The sequence below is a fragment of the Papaver somniferum genome, chromosome 7, assembly GCF_003573695.1.
Source record: "Papaver somniferum cultivar HN1 chromosome 7, ASM357369v1, whole genome shotgun sequence".
In the NCBI taxonomy this organism is placed as follows: Eukaryota; Viridiplantae; Streptophyta; class Magnoliopsida; order Ranunculales; family Papaveraceae; genus Papaver; species Papaver somniferum.
In genome coordinates, this window is record NC_039364.1 from 260682646 (window position 1) to 260700204 (window position 17559).

The 17559-nt window shown below is 35.8% G+C and overlaps 2 protein-coding genes and 2 long non-coding RNA genes across 4 annotated transcripts; 3 read left to right on the forward strand and 1 right to left on the reverse strand.

Moving 5' to 3' along the window:
* The first annotated feature begins 2076 nt into the window (after positions 1-2076).
* On the forward strand, positions 2077-5284 carry LOC113300257 (probable WRKY transcription factor 3). The gene is made up of 4 exons (XM_026549467.1): positions 2077-2807; positions 3550-4241; positions 4336-4491; positions 4680-5284. The coding sequence occupies exons 1-4, from the start codon at positions 2310-2312 to the stop codon at positions 4933-4935; spliced, it is 1602 nt and encodes a 533-aa protein (XP_026405252.1). The 5' UTR covers positions 2077-2309; the 3' UTR covers positions 4936-5284.
* Positions 5285-5566: 282 nt separating this feature from the next.
* On the forward strand, positions 5567-7490 carry LOC113300258 (F-box protein At5g07610-like). Its single transcript, XM_026549468.1, has 2 exons — positions 5567-5734; positions 6015-7490. The coding sequence occupies exon 2, from the start codon at positions 6039-6041 to the stop codon at positions 7317-7319; it is 1281 nt and encodes a 426-aa protein (XP_026405253.1). The 5' UTR covers positions 5567-5734; positions 6015-6038; the 3' UTR covers positions 7320-7490.
* A 1157-nt stretch (positions 7491-8647) lies between these two features.
* LOC113293710 lies at positions 8648-9352 on the forward strand. Its single transcript, XR_003332490.1, has 2 exons — positions 8648-8759; positions 8853-9352. It is a non-coding gene; the product is annotated as an uncharacterized LOC113293710 (long non-coding RNA).
* Positions 9353-11428: 2076 nt separating this feature from the next.
* On the reverse strand, positions 11429-12912 carry LOC113293711. Its single transcript, XR_003332492.1, has 5 exons — positions 12716-12912; positions 12514-12572; positions 12328-12397; positions 12079-12187; positions 11429-11926 (listed from the first exon to the last, which is right to left on the reverse strand). It is a non-coding gene; the product is annotated as an uncharacterized LOC113293711 (long non-coding RNA).
* Between the last annotated feature and the right edge of the window lie 4647 nt (positions 12913-17559).

The following is a 17559-nucleotide window of genomic DNA, read 5'->3' on the forward strand; positions in this document are numbered from 1 at the left end:
GTTTAGGAGTTTGTAATTCCCAAACTCAGCAGATATTTTCGGTTCGAAAACGCCTACCAGTATGCGTACGGGTACACATACTTATGTTGTCTCCTTCACCAATTTTGTATACACACATATGCATACACTTGGTTCTCGGTTTATGGATTTATACACTAATGTGCGAAGACATTATATATGCTTATATCCAAATATGGTTATATTATCAACTCTTAATTTCAATCATTGAAACTTTCTTAGAGGACGTTATATAGTTGTTGTTCACAAAATATTTTTCGTCAAAGCGATTTTCAAGTTATTGAAATTATCATAATGAAACATTCCAAGGCAACACCAAATGATTGTATCACACAAACCATGTTAGACGTAACTCGGAAATTTTCATACGATCTTATTCGGAATTTTGTCACGAATGTAAGATGAACATGGCTAAAGCGAAATATGGCCAACACATATTTCGATAAATATATAAGCAAGATAAACTCAACTCGAAATTTTAAATGTGTATAATGGTAACACGACTTATGTCTCGATATAGGAGATAGAGTATAAATAGACTTTCCAAGTGATAGATGAGTTTAAGTCTCCACATACCTTTTGTTGATGAAGTTCCACAAGCTCCCTTTAGTAGTTCTTCGTCTTCAAATGATGAATGATGAACGATGAGAGATCTAAGCTCAATGTCCTAGACCTTGTTTTGGTAATGAAAAATAGGTAAAGGTAGTTGTTGTTTGGTCGGTAATATGTTGTGTGAAAGTGGTTGTGTGGTATTTATTTGGATTTTCAGTTCCTTTTGATATAGGTTTGTTTCTACTTGGATGTTTTTTCTTTTGTTTGAAGCTTCGATTTTGATGTTGGTTTTCTTTTTGTCGAATGTCGAGCATGAAGAGAAAAAAGAGGAGGATGAAGGTGAAGAGATTGGACATGGGGTTTTGAGATGAAAGAGCACTGGTGTTACTGGTTTCTTTTGGGTAGTGGGTACATGTTGGGTTTTATGTTGGACTTGCAAGCATGAGAGATGAGGTTGAAGGTGATGCTGATTCCACAGTTGTTGATGTTGGAAAAGGTATACTGGTGGTTGTGATTGGCGTTTTTTAATCCACTGGGTAAGGGGCTGCGACTTGTGACAGAGAAAAAGTCTAAGCAGAGAAACATTGAACTAGTAGAAGAATGACTAAAAAAATTCACCAAATTCCAGAAAATCGAGCCTCAATATTTCCCCCCCAAATGTTTCGCATCCCCCGAATCCATCCCCCAATAGGTGTTGAATAATTGGTCCAATTTCTTAGATGAAGCCACAAGTTGGGGATGAATTTGGGGGATAAGTAGCATCTTCGATTATTTTCTTATACTTGTAGTTAATCAGACAGTGCAATGAAGACAACTTTTGGATTATATGAGCATATGAGAACTACTCTTAAAGAGCATGTTTGGATACTACTCCATCAGTTGCTTTTTGATTTCTAGAAGCATAAAAGTCAAAAGCTAATTTGGGTATATGATTTTGGAATGACTCCTATAAGCAAAAAACTTGACTTTTTGTGAAGCATTTTTTTTCTTTGTCTTTTTGCTTTTTACTTATGTGGCTAGAGAACATTCGGATTTGCATATGCATGCTTCATATGCAGGGACTCGACTGCAGGAACTGCGATGAAAATGACTTAACCTTTGGGCAAAAACACCCCCTAATAGCCGAGACATGGGGCGTGTTAATGGCGTCCAGAACAACATCGACGAGAAATTGGCCAAAAGTACAATTCAAAGCAGATTCAGAAAACTTCCTACGCTTCATAAAATCTGATACCAAACTACCGCTGAAATGATTGTCCAAATCAAACAGAAAATGCGCCAAAATCCATAATACACGAAAAGAAAAAAAAACATTAGAAAATCTAGCGGCAAGTACCCCCACTTGTAACATGAGTTGCTCTTACTTGTGGTGGTTATACCCGAAATATGGCAACCATGGATGTCGGTTTATTCATTTCATTTTTATATTTAAAATCCATGTTGGTCAAAAATTAAATGAAAGCTTTAAATGAGAAAAAAGAAAAAAAAAAAAAAAAGCTGTCTTTTTCCCTCCTCTCCTTCTCCAACCGTAGACTTTTTTGTTCACTAAAACCTAGATCTCTGAACTCCTCTCCTCCTCAAACCCAACAAAACAGACCTCTTTTTCCACTGAAAAAACCTAAGAAGATTTTCTCCTCTGCAAGTGAAAAGCTTCACGAAACCCCAAAAAAACTGCCCTAAAATGGCAAATCCCAGATAAACCACCACCATACTCAAATCACACAGACAGAGAGTCAGAGATGGCTAGTGAAAACAGCAATGGAAGTACTTCAAGAGCTTCAGCTAGACCTACAACTATATCTCTACCACCTCGTTCGAGTATAGAGAATATGTTTACTGGTGGTGGTGGTGGTGGCGCCGGAGCTACAGCGAGTCCGGGTCCGATGACTCTGGTGTCAAATTTCTTCTCTGATAATGATACTGATACTGATTACAAGTCTTTCTCTCAGCTTCTTGCTGGAGCTATGGGTTCGCCTCTTCCCTTTGCTGCTAGTAGAAAACCCTTTATGGAGAATTTGGTTGAAGCAGACAGAGGATTTGTTGCCGGAGGAGGAGATGGTGAAAAGGATTCTAGGTTTGAACAGAACCGGCCAGTGAATTTGATGATTTCTCATCAATCTCAAACACCGGCTAGTGGTGGTGGTTATGGCGGCGGCGGTGGTGGTTATTTCACGATTCCTCCTGGTTTGAGTCCTACTGGCTTACTTGATTCTCCTGGCTCTTTTGCTTTTTCTCCGGTGAGTGGATTGCAATGGGGAATTTTTCACTTTATGTCGGTTGATTCCTTTGAAATTCTTATCCATGATAGTCTTTCTTGGTTGGGTGAACTTTAATTTTGTGTACTTCTGTTTGGAATCTTAGAATCTTATACTTTAACCCAATTTTGTTATAATGGATAATTAAGAATTGGTCCTTTTCAAATTGGTAATCTTCAATTGTAGAAACTTGTTAGTATGATTTGAAATTGGATTAGTTAGGAGTTATTATTGATTGATTGAAATTACGGATAATTCGGAAACTAGAATGAGCTTTTAAGGCTAAAGAATCTTAGATTAACTAGTAATTTGGTACTGGAAATGCTTAGTGTTCATGCTGCGTGGATGCGTAAATTGATGTCATCTTTCTGCTATAAATTAAGCACACTTTCGTTCCTTCATCCCAAAGGATTAATACATTTGCTCCAACATTTTGCCAAGAGTGTAATCACTGCTTATGCCGTTTTGCGAAGATTGTATTGTTAGATACCCGTACATGGACCTCTTTAGTTCTTATTGAACATTCACTAAGATTGTAATCATAGAGAATGTTTCATCCATCATTCAGATTTTGGATTTAGACAGTGTTGATTTACTCCAATTAAGATGTTTTTGGGTTTGGTGTTTGTGTTACGTCTTTGCCATAGCACACTAATTTATATGGAAGGAGATTATGGTAAGGTGTTTAGTGTATTGATTCTTTGTCTTGCTGGATAAATCATAGGGACTTGTTGGACTCTCGCACCAAGAAGCCCTGGCGGAAGTTACAGCTCAAGCTTCCCATTTCCAGTTCCAGCCACATATCCAAGCTGAATATCCATCTTCAGGAGCTCCACCTGCAGTGTCATATGGACAACATGCACCCTTTACATTCAATTCAGCTCCTCCACAGCAGATCTCAACTTCAACAGCAGACCAGAAAAGCCAGACAGTTGTATCGTCAGAGGTTTCTCAGTCAGATTACAGATCTCAACCTACGCAACTTACTCAACTTATTGTTGATAAACCTGCGGATGATGGTTACAATTGGAGGAAATATGGGCAGAAACAAGTAAAGGGCAGTGAATATCCTCGTAGTTACTACAAATGTACTTATCAAAATTGTGTAGTAAAGAAAAAGGTCGAACGTTCTCTTGATGGTCAAGTCACTGAGATCATCTACAAGGGGCAGCATAACCATCAAAAGCCTCAACCAAAAAAACATGTGAAAGAAAGCGCAAATTCAAATGGAAACATAAACTTTCAGGGGAATCTTGAAATGGGTTCACAGGGAAATGATGGAAAACATAGGAGGGATCTGGAATCTAGTCAAGCCACAGGTGAACAATTATCTGGTTCAAGTGACAACGAGGAAGTTGATGGTGCTGAAACCAGAGAGGATGGAGGGGATGATGATGAACCTGAACCAAAAAGAATGTAAGTCTTAATGTCATATTACTTCATATGCTCAAGTTCGGAGGTGCTAGTGTTTTCTTAAATTCTAAAGAGTTGTTTTTTGCTCAATTAACAGAAGCAGAGAGATCAGGGTAACCGAGCAAGCTTCACACCGAGCTGTCTCAGAACCTAGAATCATTGTGCAGACAACAAGTGAAGTTGATCTCTTGGATGATGGCTATAGGTGGCGCAAGTATGGGCAGAAAGTGGTGAAAGGGAATGATTACCCAAGGTACTTCCACGTTGCATAATTCCAGAATATATTTTTGTGGCCATTCTAGCTAGCGCAGTGATATTTGATTTCAATAGAATATGTCAACTGATATTGTTTGAACTTAAGGTTAGCATGGTACCGACCCAAATTACATTTCACTGAAACTCGAAATATGTTTCTGATTCATTTTAACATCTACTCTACAGGAGCTACTACAAATGCACATTTCTAGGCTGTAATGTCCGTAAACATGTCGAGAGGGCTGCAACAGATCCCAAAGCCGTCATTACAACATATGAAGGTAAACATAATCACGATGTACCCGTAGCTAAAAACAGCAGCCATAACACAGCCAACCAGCTAAGATCTCAGAATACAGTAGTTAATAATAGGATAGATTTTGGGAACAGCGATCAACATCCAGTGGCACTTCTGCGATTGAAAAAAGAAGAAATCGCTTAATATCGTAGTTTCCTCTTTAACTTGAAGGATGAGTTCGAGTGTTGGGTACAGACCAAACTTGACCCTGACAATCTGCAGTTAATTAGGCAAGAATTTTTTTTGTAAAGCTTTTAGATCACTGCTTAACTTTTTGTGCAAAAACAAAATACGAGAAAGAAAAAGATAGTGAAGAAAGTTGTGGCTCGTCTACCAGTTTGGATGACGGTCCTTTTTGTACTGGTGGGTGATACCCATCTGTGATTACAGCTTGTAAACAGGTTTTTTTGCCTCTTATAATTTGACCATTGTATCAAATATACTGATTATATGTTTAATATACCACGTAAAAATCAGTACATTTATCTTTGTACATGAGAACTCATAAGCAGTGGTATTGCTCTATATGGATTTTGTTCTTTTGTAGTATAACTTTATTAAAAGGATAGGGTAAGTGTAACTTATTCTCTCAGTCTCTTGTTGTTTATCTGTTTGTTCTACCGAAGTGAAACCCAACACAAGCAGTAGTATCACTGACAAATCGCACATTTCATACTTTTGCTGCATTGATTTCTTGAAACAGAAATTATGCCGTGATGGATTCCCAGGGTGTTACTGGTAAGCATTAATGGACGAGTACCGGGGTAAACTCATCCAAACACACATTGCACTACTACTAATTCATAGAAACTCTTGTCAGAGATGAAGTCTAGTCCACCAGCGCCTTGCAATCCCTCTACAGCGCAGCTCCTGCTTGCGCTGTGTCCGTTGGCAATTTTGGTTAATGAGGCTGATTTTAGCTTTTGTGGCACCTATATTAAAGGTTTGGCATTGTCAAAGATTGACTAGATCCAAATAATATCGTCTCATCTCATGTGCTTCAAGGGTCTTGCTCTCAGTCAGATTCTTTTCTTCAGAAATTGGCTTTATTTCTTTCTCTCCATGAAACCATTTCCTATTTCCTCATAGAAATTCTGCTGAATTTTGTTGATCCCAGTCAGAATTCCCTTCCAAATCCATGGAAAAATCTCAAATCATTGGGATTGCTTAGGGTATTATTCATTCACATAATCAACAGGGTTTTCTTGCTTGTTTCTTGACAGAGCTGAAATTTTTCTGAAGGGAAGATGTCTTCTTCGACAAAGCAAAGAATTGTAGGAGGCAGGATTGACATCTTGACACTCGTTGTAACTCGCTTGCTCAGTTCTAAGGTAAATATGTCTTATATTTCTTTACCAAAGCTAATAAGAAAAAATGAGACTAATTCATCAGCATCGATTATAGGTAGTAATGTTGATATCTTGATACTCATTCTAACTCGCTTACCATCTAAATCTCTTCTTGTATTCAAATGCGTATCGAAACAGTGGCTATCTATAATCGTTGACCCCAAATTCGTTCACAAACATTTCATTCAAAACCCAAAATTTTCTATCCCAGGAATCTTCTGGGGAGATAATATGTTCTATGGGAAACCAACGTATGATTACATCTCTCTTGATGAAAATAATACCCATGTCCCTTTTAAAACCTTAACTTTTGCAGAAGATGAATTTGGTATAAAGATTGAGCAATCCTGCAATGGCTTATTCTTATGTAGAAGTAATGCACCGCGCAAGAATGATTTTACTTATTACATATTCAATCCCTTGACAAACAAGTACAAAATCTTACCCAAACCATTGACAAGTTCAAGCTCTCAAAAGTTTATTCATAGCGTTAGTTTAGCATTTGATCCATTCAAATCCCCTTATGACAAAGTTATAGCATTCTGGAGTAATTTTGATAATACTACCAAGTGTGATGAATATAGAATTGAAATCTACGATTCTGAAGCATCCTCTTGGAGGTTGTCTGGATTTTATTCATGTACTGCCCAAGCTGAATGTATACCATGGAACTCATCTGGTATCTTCTGGGAAGGTTCATTGTACTGGTGCAACTTACAAGGGTCTATGGTGTACTTTGACATTGATCGAGAGTTGGTAGGGGTACTGCCAAATCCTGCTCGAGGATATACTGGTTCTGTTTACCACCTTGCTGAGTACGGGGGTCATTTCTATCTGATTGGTGAATATTATGACCTTTATTATCGTATCAGCATATTCGAGATGGATGTTGCTAACTCTAGTTGCACTCCGAAATTCTACATCGACATGAGATTAAATCCATATGGCAAGCCTACCCCGTTTTTGAGATCTCTACTTTGGCATGATTATATGTTTTATATTGAGAGAGGAGAAGAAACGGAGTCAGCAAAGGTTTTTCTGCTAACAAAAGAGGCTATGGTTGTCTCTTGTGATCTAAAAGATATGAGCTTCAAGAAAATTTATGACATATCAAAACGTTTAAGAAAACCTTCAACTGCTAAATGTTATCAAAACATTGAGTCTCTAGCTTGTGTTTAGTTCACAACTCTGGCACTGAGAGCTAACGGTTCCAGATATTCCTTATTGATGAGACTTGGTTTTTCCTCCTAGTTCCAACTAAGGGGGTGTTGACAAAGTTATTTTATTTTTATTCTTTTTTCGATTTTATTTGAATGTACCTTGGCAACCAAGGAATTTGGTTTTAGAACTAATTTGGTTTGACTATAGGTAATGATGTATCATGTATGCCTGCTTACTATTTCAAGATTCAAGAAATTTGCAACTTGTGAGGTGTTCTTTGTTCTCCATTTGAAGATGCTGGTTTTCTTTGAAATACTAGATAGGAATGAGAAGCACAAATCCAGTTGTGAAAGCTCCTCCCGCTAGCCCGGCCTACTGATTGCAATTTTTTTTTTCTTTCTTGAATGGGTTTTTGGGCTCTGTCCCTTATTCATGGGGACCATCATTTCAATTTTGAGTGATTATTACGAAGTAAACCTAAGTGGCCATTTTTCTTAGTTTTCATGTTAATACCAAACTTACCCTTCTTGTAGGTGCGGAAAATCCCACAACTACACCGGTTATAATGATAATAACACAAAACTTAAATCATATAGATTAACCCAAACATTAATGATATTATACATTACTTTGGCACTAAAATGATCTTCCCAAGCCCTTTGTATTGAATGTATGATGTTCTTACAATGATCACAAGGATATTTGGTGTGCAACAATGGAGAGAAATATGAGGTTAAGGCTAAGCTCTAATGGGTTCTTTCTTTTCTCTCTATAAATGTTTCTTAGCACTCTTACTCAACTGAACTCTCTCTCTCTATCATTTTTGAACCCTTATATAGGTAAATATATCAGTAGAAGACAACCAAAGTTCGCGTGCAAGATCTTGGTTGACTGATCTTGTTTCAGTTTGTCTTATTCGTCGGGCTTTTGAGAGCTGTCCACATCCATCGCGCTATTGCTTCGTGCTTCTTCTGGTGGATATCGCTTTGTACTTATCGTGTGAATGTTCTTTGTGCTTCTCTATCATTATCGCGTAATTACTCTTTGCCTAATTTTCTCTTCTTCGTGCTTGTGTTTGTTTTGGTTGGGGGGAAGCTGCAGATTTTTCTTGTGCGATATTTCACGCTTACATTTTGCCTCTTCTCGCGTTGTTCTTTTGTAAGTGGAGCAATGCGAGAATCCTTAGTCAATGCTTCGTGTCAGACCTGTATTTTCATCTGCCTTATTCAACGCGTTTCCGTATTTCCCGCACAATCGTTACATGTGTTGTTGATTTCCTCCTTTTCTGGCGGTGCGTCTTTATTGCTTTTTCTTGAATAAATACCCTAAAGAAAGGAGAATATTTTTTTTATCTTTCTCTTTCTTCCTTGTTTAATTTCTTTTCCTCTTCTCGAGTTCTATGGCTTCTATAGAGGATTATGATGCGCTTTTCCCTACTGTTGATGTATCGTCTTTTCGGTGAGTCCTTGCCTCAGTTCTTTATGTTTGTTTTTCCATTGGTATAGTTTTATGAGATTCTGTTCTTATTCTAGTATTCCTTTTCTTTTGCAGATCTAGATTTTTTTAGCGGGTTGATCGGGGGTCTGTAAAGGATCTTCATCGTGACTGGGGGCCTTCTAAGGATAGGTTTTTATTCTCTTTTATTTCAAGCATGACGGTATTTCCTCTCGATTGTTCGGTACCCAATTTGATACTTGGGTCACCATGCTGAAAGAATTTTCCACCGGGCCTATTGGAAGGGCCTGCTTCGCCGCTGCGTACGTTTTAGCTTGGAGTTACCTTGCCAAGCTGATTACTTTGCTGTTTGGGATCATCTCTTGATTCCAATCACTACAACTTCCGGTGGTTTTGACGCGTTGCTGGCAATAGTGAGTCTTTTTCGATGCAAAAGGGACTGGACGTGGATTCGCGAGAAGAAACTTTAGTTATGTGCTTTTTGTATTTTCTCCTTCTGTTGTATGTACATGTATACCTGCTTACTATTTCAAGATTATAGGTAATGATGTATCATGTATGCCAGCTTACTATTTCAAGATTCAAGAAATTTGCAACTTGTGAGGTGTTCTTTGTTCTCCATTTGAAGATGTTGATTTTCTTTGAAATACCAGATAGGAATGAGAAGCACAAATCCAGTTGTGAAAGTTCCTCCCGCTGGCCCGGCCTATTAATTGCAAACTTTTTTTTTTTTTTCTTGAATGGTTTTCTTGGGCACCGTCCCTTTTTCATGGGGACCATCATTCCAATTTTGAGTGGTTATTACGAAGTAAACCTAAGTCACCCATTTCCTTAGTTTTTATGTTAATACCAAATTTACCTTTCTTAATAATTACTTAGTATAATGATTAGTTAAAGAATTAAGTTAAATTAATTAGTGATTAGTGAGGTTAAATTATAAGTTGAGTTTTTCTAGAAAAATTCGGAAGAAGAAGAGGGTTTTCGAACTTTTTTTTTTGAGAAGGTTAATTTCGAAATGAAGGTTTTGGGTATCCGGGTATACTACAAATATAGTTAATGTTGCTTGAATTGGCCAAAACTTTTCCAGAAAATAAAAAATTTATGAACTGATTTCGGCTATGGCAATAGAGTTCGGCTACGAAATCTGAAGAACATGTATCCGAGCTCATCCGCAAGTGTAGTTCGGCTAACATTTCTGAAGGCACAGGTAGTCGATCAACTCAGCTTTAATTGAGTTTTTGCTTTGTTCGGCTATCAGTTTCCAGGACATATTGCCGAACTTTTAGGCTAGAGTATACATAGTGATGTTCGATATAGTCGAGTGCACCATTTTTTTATGCGAACTTTAAGTCTTAAATCAGCGGGACTCGTAAAGTTCGGCATGCTCACAAAGTTCTCTATTTGTTCGGCTTGCTCTCAAAAATTTTGCGACTCAACCGAACTGAACATTTAGTAATATAGAGAAGAGTTCGGCTAGGAACAAATTTTTTTCTTAACCGAAGTGTTCGTCATGTTGTTCATCTTTAAAAGTTCGCTTAAAAAACCAGGATTTTTATCAAAATTATCCTAACCGAACTTGCTACTGTGATTCCCATTTTCAACTCATTTTGATGATTAATACTTAGTTTTTCAACCATAATAGAATCACTAATGGGTTTGCATAAATTTCTTTTAATCGACGATGATAATAAGGGAAAAAGAGAATAAAATGAACCGTATAAAAGTAATGGGTCCGCGAAACATTAAAAGTAATGCGTTGTTATAATTTTGAATTTGTTTTTTATTTTGTTGTGTTGATGATTTAGATTAAGTTATATTTTTATCACATGATGGTCCCCCCTCGAAAAAGGGTGGTGCCTGAAAAATAGTTCTTTGTCTTTGGTCTTATTTGGGCCAGGGTTTAGTGTTGTTTCATAAACATCATTTTCCCAGACTTGAAACTGCTTCGAGAAAAAGAAAAAAAGAAGAAAAAATTCATTTTTTGAAATTCAGTAGTGGCACGCTTGACTTGTTAGAATAAAGGAAGAGAAAAATGTTACTCAAATCTTTCATGCCCATTATTATGGCTCTGGAAACAGAAATCTTCTAACAGTGGATTTATCTTAGGGATTTTCATATGTTCTGCCGTATTGTGAGTCAGAATCAGAACAGATGCAACAATAAAAGATTACTAGATTTTGTGCTCGTGCTACGTCCGGGCGGCTTCGCAAACTTGGTTCACCAATTCAATCTACAACTACAAATAGAATGGCATAGCTATGCACCAACTACAAATACAATGCATCACTGCCTCTTTCTTTGAACCATATTTTTCATTTGGTAAAGCTCGGCTTCGCCTCGTCCCGTCCCCATTTAATTTGGTAAAGCTCGACTTCGCCTCGCCCAGTCCCGATATGATTTGGTAAAGCTCGGTTTCGGCTTTGCCTTTCCCCGTCCTGATTTGATTTGGTAAAGCTCGCTTCGCCTCGCCGATGCATTAAACTATATTTTTCTTTTAACAAAATTGGCATGTCATAAATTTTTGATTTGTTGTGGCTCACATTTATGTATAAACAAAATATCACTTCTTTCGTATAAACAAAGTATCACATAAAAGATAGCAAATATTACAACCACGCTATATGTGGTTCCGAATAATCAACTACTTCGAACTCAACCAATAGCCTAGCCCAAATCATTTGAAAAGAGAATACATGGACACAAAGCTTCCAAAGCATATAAATAAGAAAGTTACAAAAGACGCCTAACACCACTAATGCATAGCAATGTTGTTGTGCATGTGAACCTGTTATACAGCCAAGGATTCCCACTTTTGCGCAAATATGCATCGTGAGCACCATATCCTTGTGGTCCATAATTCTACTCCTGACCTTAATTATTCACCCAAATTTATATTTCCAGAGCACATCCATTGCGTTTTTATAAAGAAACTCCAGGAATTTTATACATTTTTGAATTTGGCGTATAAAAAACGAAGTTTAATTATAAAACCAACAATTTATACTATATGAATCATTTTCCCATTCACTGTCATCACCATCTTCATTGAATCTGAAATGCCTCTGCCTTCAACAGTATTGAAATTATGATGATGAACATGATACTGCACAAACCAAATCCAAATGGCAGACCCTGCCAGCTATATAGTACTATTGTCTCTGGATTCAAAGCTGACCAAAAAAACAAAAATATATCCAATTTCAGGATCAAGACTTTGTCTATCAAGTTCTTCTTGCTAATTACATGTTAGATAATCCAAAAGGAATAATGAATTTCATTCACAAAACAATACAGGAAAAACAATGTTCTGAAATACAAATACCACTTCACACATATCAGCAAGGAAAGTAGCTATGATTGAATCATTATCATATCCGTTGCTTGGCCTTCATCTTGGTGAGATTGTATAACCCTCCGTGCCATCTGCAGATCTAGTGTAAGAAATCGAGATGTAGTTCATTAGTATCCTGGTGAGCATTGATGAATATTAAAAGTAATTACCTTTATGAATATTAAGATTCAAAAAAAAAAAGAGAAGCAAAAAACAAAGTTTTGCAAAATCAGTAATTACCTTTATGAATATTAAGATTCATCACCTTCATTCTCTTGTGTAAACCGTCAATTCTATACATTCATTATTGCTATCAATCAGAAATAACAGGAAGAAAAAAAAAAGCAAAATCATAAGTTTCCATCACAAAGTGATTTCAACAAAAAAAAATAAAAAAAAATTAGGACATGTGATGAAAAATCTTACCAGATGAAACCTATGCGCCTGACTTCTTCTTCTTCCTAAGATGAGGTAAAAAATTGTTTCTGCAAAATAAGATAAAATAAAATTAATCCATAATCTTATCAAAATGTAACGAACTCATGGAAAAAATCGAGTGAATGAAAAAGAAAAGAATGTGACAGTAAAAATGGAAAACAGGATTAGGTTTTGTAGTCTAAGCTCATACCTTTTTAGTGAAAATCAAGGAAAAGTAAAAAACAGAAATCGAGTGAGTGAGAAAGAAATTAATAGAAAACAGATTTTTTCTCTGTCCCATCAGAGAAAGATTTTTTCCCCCGGATAGTTGTTTTTCTTTTCTTTGTATCATCATTATCCCATGAAAAAGCATATCGTAGGGTTTGTTCTTGGGGTATTTTTTTTTAATGTTTTGTGAGCGAAACAGAAAACTAGTTCTTAGAGTTTGGTATGTGTTTTTTTTTGGTTTTATGTTTTGTGGGCGAAATTTGTGTGGGAATTCCTCTTTTTTCTCTCCTTTGAGGAAAAGTGAAACGGAGCAATTCTGTGAGTGGATGAGGGTCACCGTTCAACATGGAGCCTTATGAGCTTAGGATTTTAAAGGAGTTAGATAACAACTAACTTAGTTATAGTTTCAGTGAAAAACAAGCAAGTTCTAATCTCCAGAACAGAACTTAATCACACAACCTGACGAGGCTCTTGGAAAACTTGGTATTTCTATCCTAAGTTTTCTTTCACTTTTCTGAAGGTTCTAGGCGTGCCTTTAAATTTGGGCTTAGGTGCACCAATGTATTATATTTTTTCTAAAAAATTTAATAGTCATACTTATATGAAACTAACAACTAGGGTTTGCACATACAACTTTTGAAGCATATTTTTACCCATATTATTTTATGTTATTGTAATACATATCACTAATAAAGGATATGTAAGATTTTTTACAAAACGACATTCCACTTTTACACTCCTATGAATATTTATATATAAAAAGAACTGTGATCTTCGTTTCTCGGGATTTTAGAAAAAATAAACAACATTTCAAATTGATATTTGTCTTTATATGGATTATTTGGAATTAGAGAATTTTTTTGCTAAATGTTTACCAATAGATCCATAATAATATTATGTGCGAAAATAATATTTAAACGAAAATAAAAAGAATCATATTATACAAAAAAAATTATATGTAATAAAATTTTACCACAATTTGTGTTTTTAATACGTGGGAAACATTTATACAATTAAATTAGTTACGATGCGTATAGTAGATATATTAATGAAGGCAACTGCAGGCATTAACAAGTATTGTCTTCTTCTTCTTTTTTTTTGACTTTTTTTTCTGTAATTAATATTTACAAAGTAATAAAATTTCAGCAGCAATTACTTCTTTATGTTATCATCTACGGAGTTTGTCTAGTTAAATAGTTCATTGAAGATTATTGCAAAAATTGATCACCATGAATATATCTTTTATGTATTGTTTTCCGTGATATTTATAGTCTACCATTTTTTTCATTGTGGACGATCTCATGAAAATCTTTGAAAGTTATGCTTATAACTCTCATGTTCTTCCTTGAATAACTAAAGATGAATACTTTTGACGATTGATCCCTATCTTATATCTTCTTGTGCGGTTTGTTAAAATCTGAGAAAATCATTTTTCTAATAAAATGATCGCCTTTGTTGTTCTATTTTGAGAATAACATCAAATGCAGGTGATAAGTTCTCAATTGAACTAGCGCTTAATTAACATATCTTTGATAAGAGTGTGTTTGTGGAATTTAGGAGAGAAAAGTCTCTTCAATCTCTTTAAGGTGGAAGAAACTAAGTTGTAAAACTTAGTGAAATCATCATTGACGATATGATAGAATTTTTATTGTCGATTGTTCTCTGAATGGATTAATTCATGAGGAACCTAATTCTCATTACCTTTCTCAACTTTGTGACAAAGAGGGTGAGAAAAAAATAATGGTTTATTACTAATGACGTATGGATTTTCGAAACATTATCTTAAGGGGGAGTGAATTAATATGTGCGCTCATCGTCCTATCTAGCAAAAATTGACATGTAAATGCTAAGGGGGAGTACATATCAAAGTAAGAACTAGTATCACTATATGTTTGAAAAAGTATAGTTTGCTTAAGAGTGACAAATGATACTACTCATTGGGATAACAACTATACGCGAAATGAAAGTCATCCATGAAAATTATAAAGGGTAAGGACATTAAAGTTGTTATCTATCGTTGTTGAATCTTCAATTACTTGTACTCAACAAACACATGAAGAATCGTAGAAGAATAAATTTGAACTTTCAAGAAATCAAGAAATCATCATGGCATTTGTACATAAAGTCAAATTTGTGAAAGTCCATATGCATTTCAAAAGTTTTATCACTAAAATTGATAAAAGGGAGATATTGTAGACAGAATGCTCGGTTGAACCTCCACGCATTGATATGGAAAGTATTTTGTCCAATTTAGATGCCAAAACTATTTATAGATTTATGACGGACTAAAGTTAGCTTCGGTCTAGATTAGATTAGGTATTAAACTCTTAGGTTCATCCAAGTTACTCGTGAAGACTAAAGATTGAAGATTACATGAAAAACTTCATCAAAAGTTAGTCAAAATGATTGATTTTTGGATTATATGCAGAAGTAGGCCTCGTCTGGACCCTCACTTTCATTTCTAGGCCACTTTTTTTATTTCTTGCAAAACTAGGCAAGTTAAACGGATTCCATCCACTTTAACCATCTCGGTCAATTTATCGCGTTGACTTGTCAATATCTCGCCAAAATATCATATAGGGAGATCTCAGACATGTGGTAAGATTACTGAAATGTCCTTCACACATGTGGTAAGATTACTGAAATGTCATATAGGGAGATCTCGCTTCACCTGTGATAAGTCATATAACCTCTACACATCACCAACAACTCATAACAACATATCCACCACAATCCATTCAGTTCAACTTCCCTGTGTCACCACAATTGTGACTAACTATCACAACAACATCATTATTTGCAATTTCTGATTACTATAATAACCCATTGATTTGTCCCTCGTAACCAACAACATACATCTCCAATAGAACCAGTTCATACACATTCAGAACTAACACAATCATCACCACCATTCCAAGACTCATCCTTATATTCAATAACATCACAGCAGCCACAAAACAACATCAAAATCCCCAGACTAACACAAGCACACATCAATGACTATAATTCAATTCAATTAGAAATGAAATGCTAACTCAGGTCAATTCCAATCGATACCAAATACCCGTCTCCTACTTTCTCAATCACTTTCTTCTCCATCTTGAATTCCATCTTCAACAGCCCGAATTTCATTCAAGTATTCACTGGAAGTCGAGAATCAATAGCCAAGTCTCATTCCTTACTATCGACAGATAATATACATCATCAATTGTATGATTTCAACTTCAATTTCACATAAACTCTGAGTTCAATTTCATCTCCCAAAACCCTAATTCAAACCTCTTCAATGAATCTGCACTGAATAAACTTCAAAGCTCCAATTAAACATCAACCCAATTGTTCTTTATTCGTTAACAATTCAATTACTAATTAACTCTTCACAAATTCAAACCTAAATCTCGAAACCCTAATTTCAATTGCAACAACATCAACACCTTGATTTCCCGAGTTCAAACAACTTTAACCCAACCTCCTCTTATTTGGTCTAACAAGACAGTCGATTTGCATAGTAAATCCTCACACGAAACGTACTCAGTTCTGTTGAACTAAGATCGCAGAAAGAGAAAGAAAAGAAGAACAGAGAAGAAGAAAGAGAAGAATAAAGAAGAGAATGAAATCTTCTCGATTCGACTGGGGATACAGCCAAACAAAATAGCTAAAGGAACCCGTCCAAACCAAAAGACAACTCATAACAACAGAATGGAATCCGTTGCTGCTTCGAGATAGAGATGAGCAGCTTCTTCGGCTGTCGAGTTCGAATCAAGAGAAATCAGAGATTTCGATTTGTAGAAGAGTGAATCTGAGAGCTGATGCTGAATTGAAGATGGGTTATTGAGTTCATCAAAGAAGTATCGTTTTATTCGGCTGCCGATTTCGATTATAATCTTGATACTTTCTGCCGTTAAACAGATATCTTGGTACCTACAAGAAGCAGCAACACGTCGATCAGGTAAATCTACTCTTACACCTATTTAAAATTAAATTGGCTTACATTCTGTCGATGCAGTAGTTTAACGTGATAATGAGGCGATGTACGATGCGTTATTTATAACCATTCATGTGCATCATAGCTATGAGAAAGGAAGGAAGGAATGCGCTTAATTCCATGCTTTAAAATGTCATCGGAACTCTTGATTTTCGTTTCAAGTACCTGTTACAAGGGGAGATTTATCCTGAGGTGCATTATAAAGAATCATAGTAGCTGGTTGGGTCGAAATAACCGATTCAAAGGACTTTTAGGTCTTTTTAAGTGCACCTAACGGTACTAACTTTCCATCCATCATTTTTGGTCAAAACTTGCCTAGTCTAGCAATAAATAAAAAAAGTGGCCTAGAAATGAAAAGCACCGAAAAAACGGGCCTATTTTTGTGAAAAGCCCTTGATTTTTCTTTCTGACTGTTTCCATTCTATATATCTATCATAGAAAAATCAAGACTTTAGTAAATAATTTAATTGCAAAGATGGATCTTGTCACAGACTAGATGTTCAACTAAAGTTTAGTGAAGTTCCTATGTCAAGTTCATGTTTGTCGCTTTTTCAAAACTAACACCAAGTAAATATTCCCTCATGAGTTTTTCGAAAATATAGGTTCACAAACCTATTTAAGAAAGTTATTTGAAATTTGAAATTTATATATTAGATTGTGAACCTATGTTTTAAGTTCACAAACCTTGAAGAGAAAGAATTTTTCTGCGGGAATCGCTCAACTACCAGCAATGTCACAACCTCTGGGGATAACCACTGTTTTAGTAGCGATACATGGAGCATGCTTTGGTGATTAGAACAACGACATAAAATATACGAAAATCATGATCTCACAAAACCTGA

Coding starts and splice junctions, on each gene's coding strand:
- LOC113300258 (XM_026549468.1), top strand. CDS start 6,039: ATGTCTTCTTCGACAAAGCAAAGAATTGTAGGAGGCAGGATTGACATC.
- LOC113300257 (XM_026549467.1), top strand. CDS start 2,310: ATGGCTAGTGAAAACAGCAATGGAAGTACTTCAAGAGCTTCAGCTAGA. Junction 2,808..3,549: donor GCTCTTTTGCTTTTTCTCCG/GTGAGTGGATTG, acceptor GATAAATCATAG/GGACTTGTTGGACTCTCGCA. Junction 4,242..4,335: donor GAACCTGAACCAAAAAGAAT/GTAAGTCTTAAT, acceptor CTCAATTAACAG/AAGCAGAGAGATCAGGGTAA.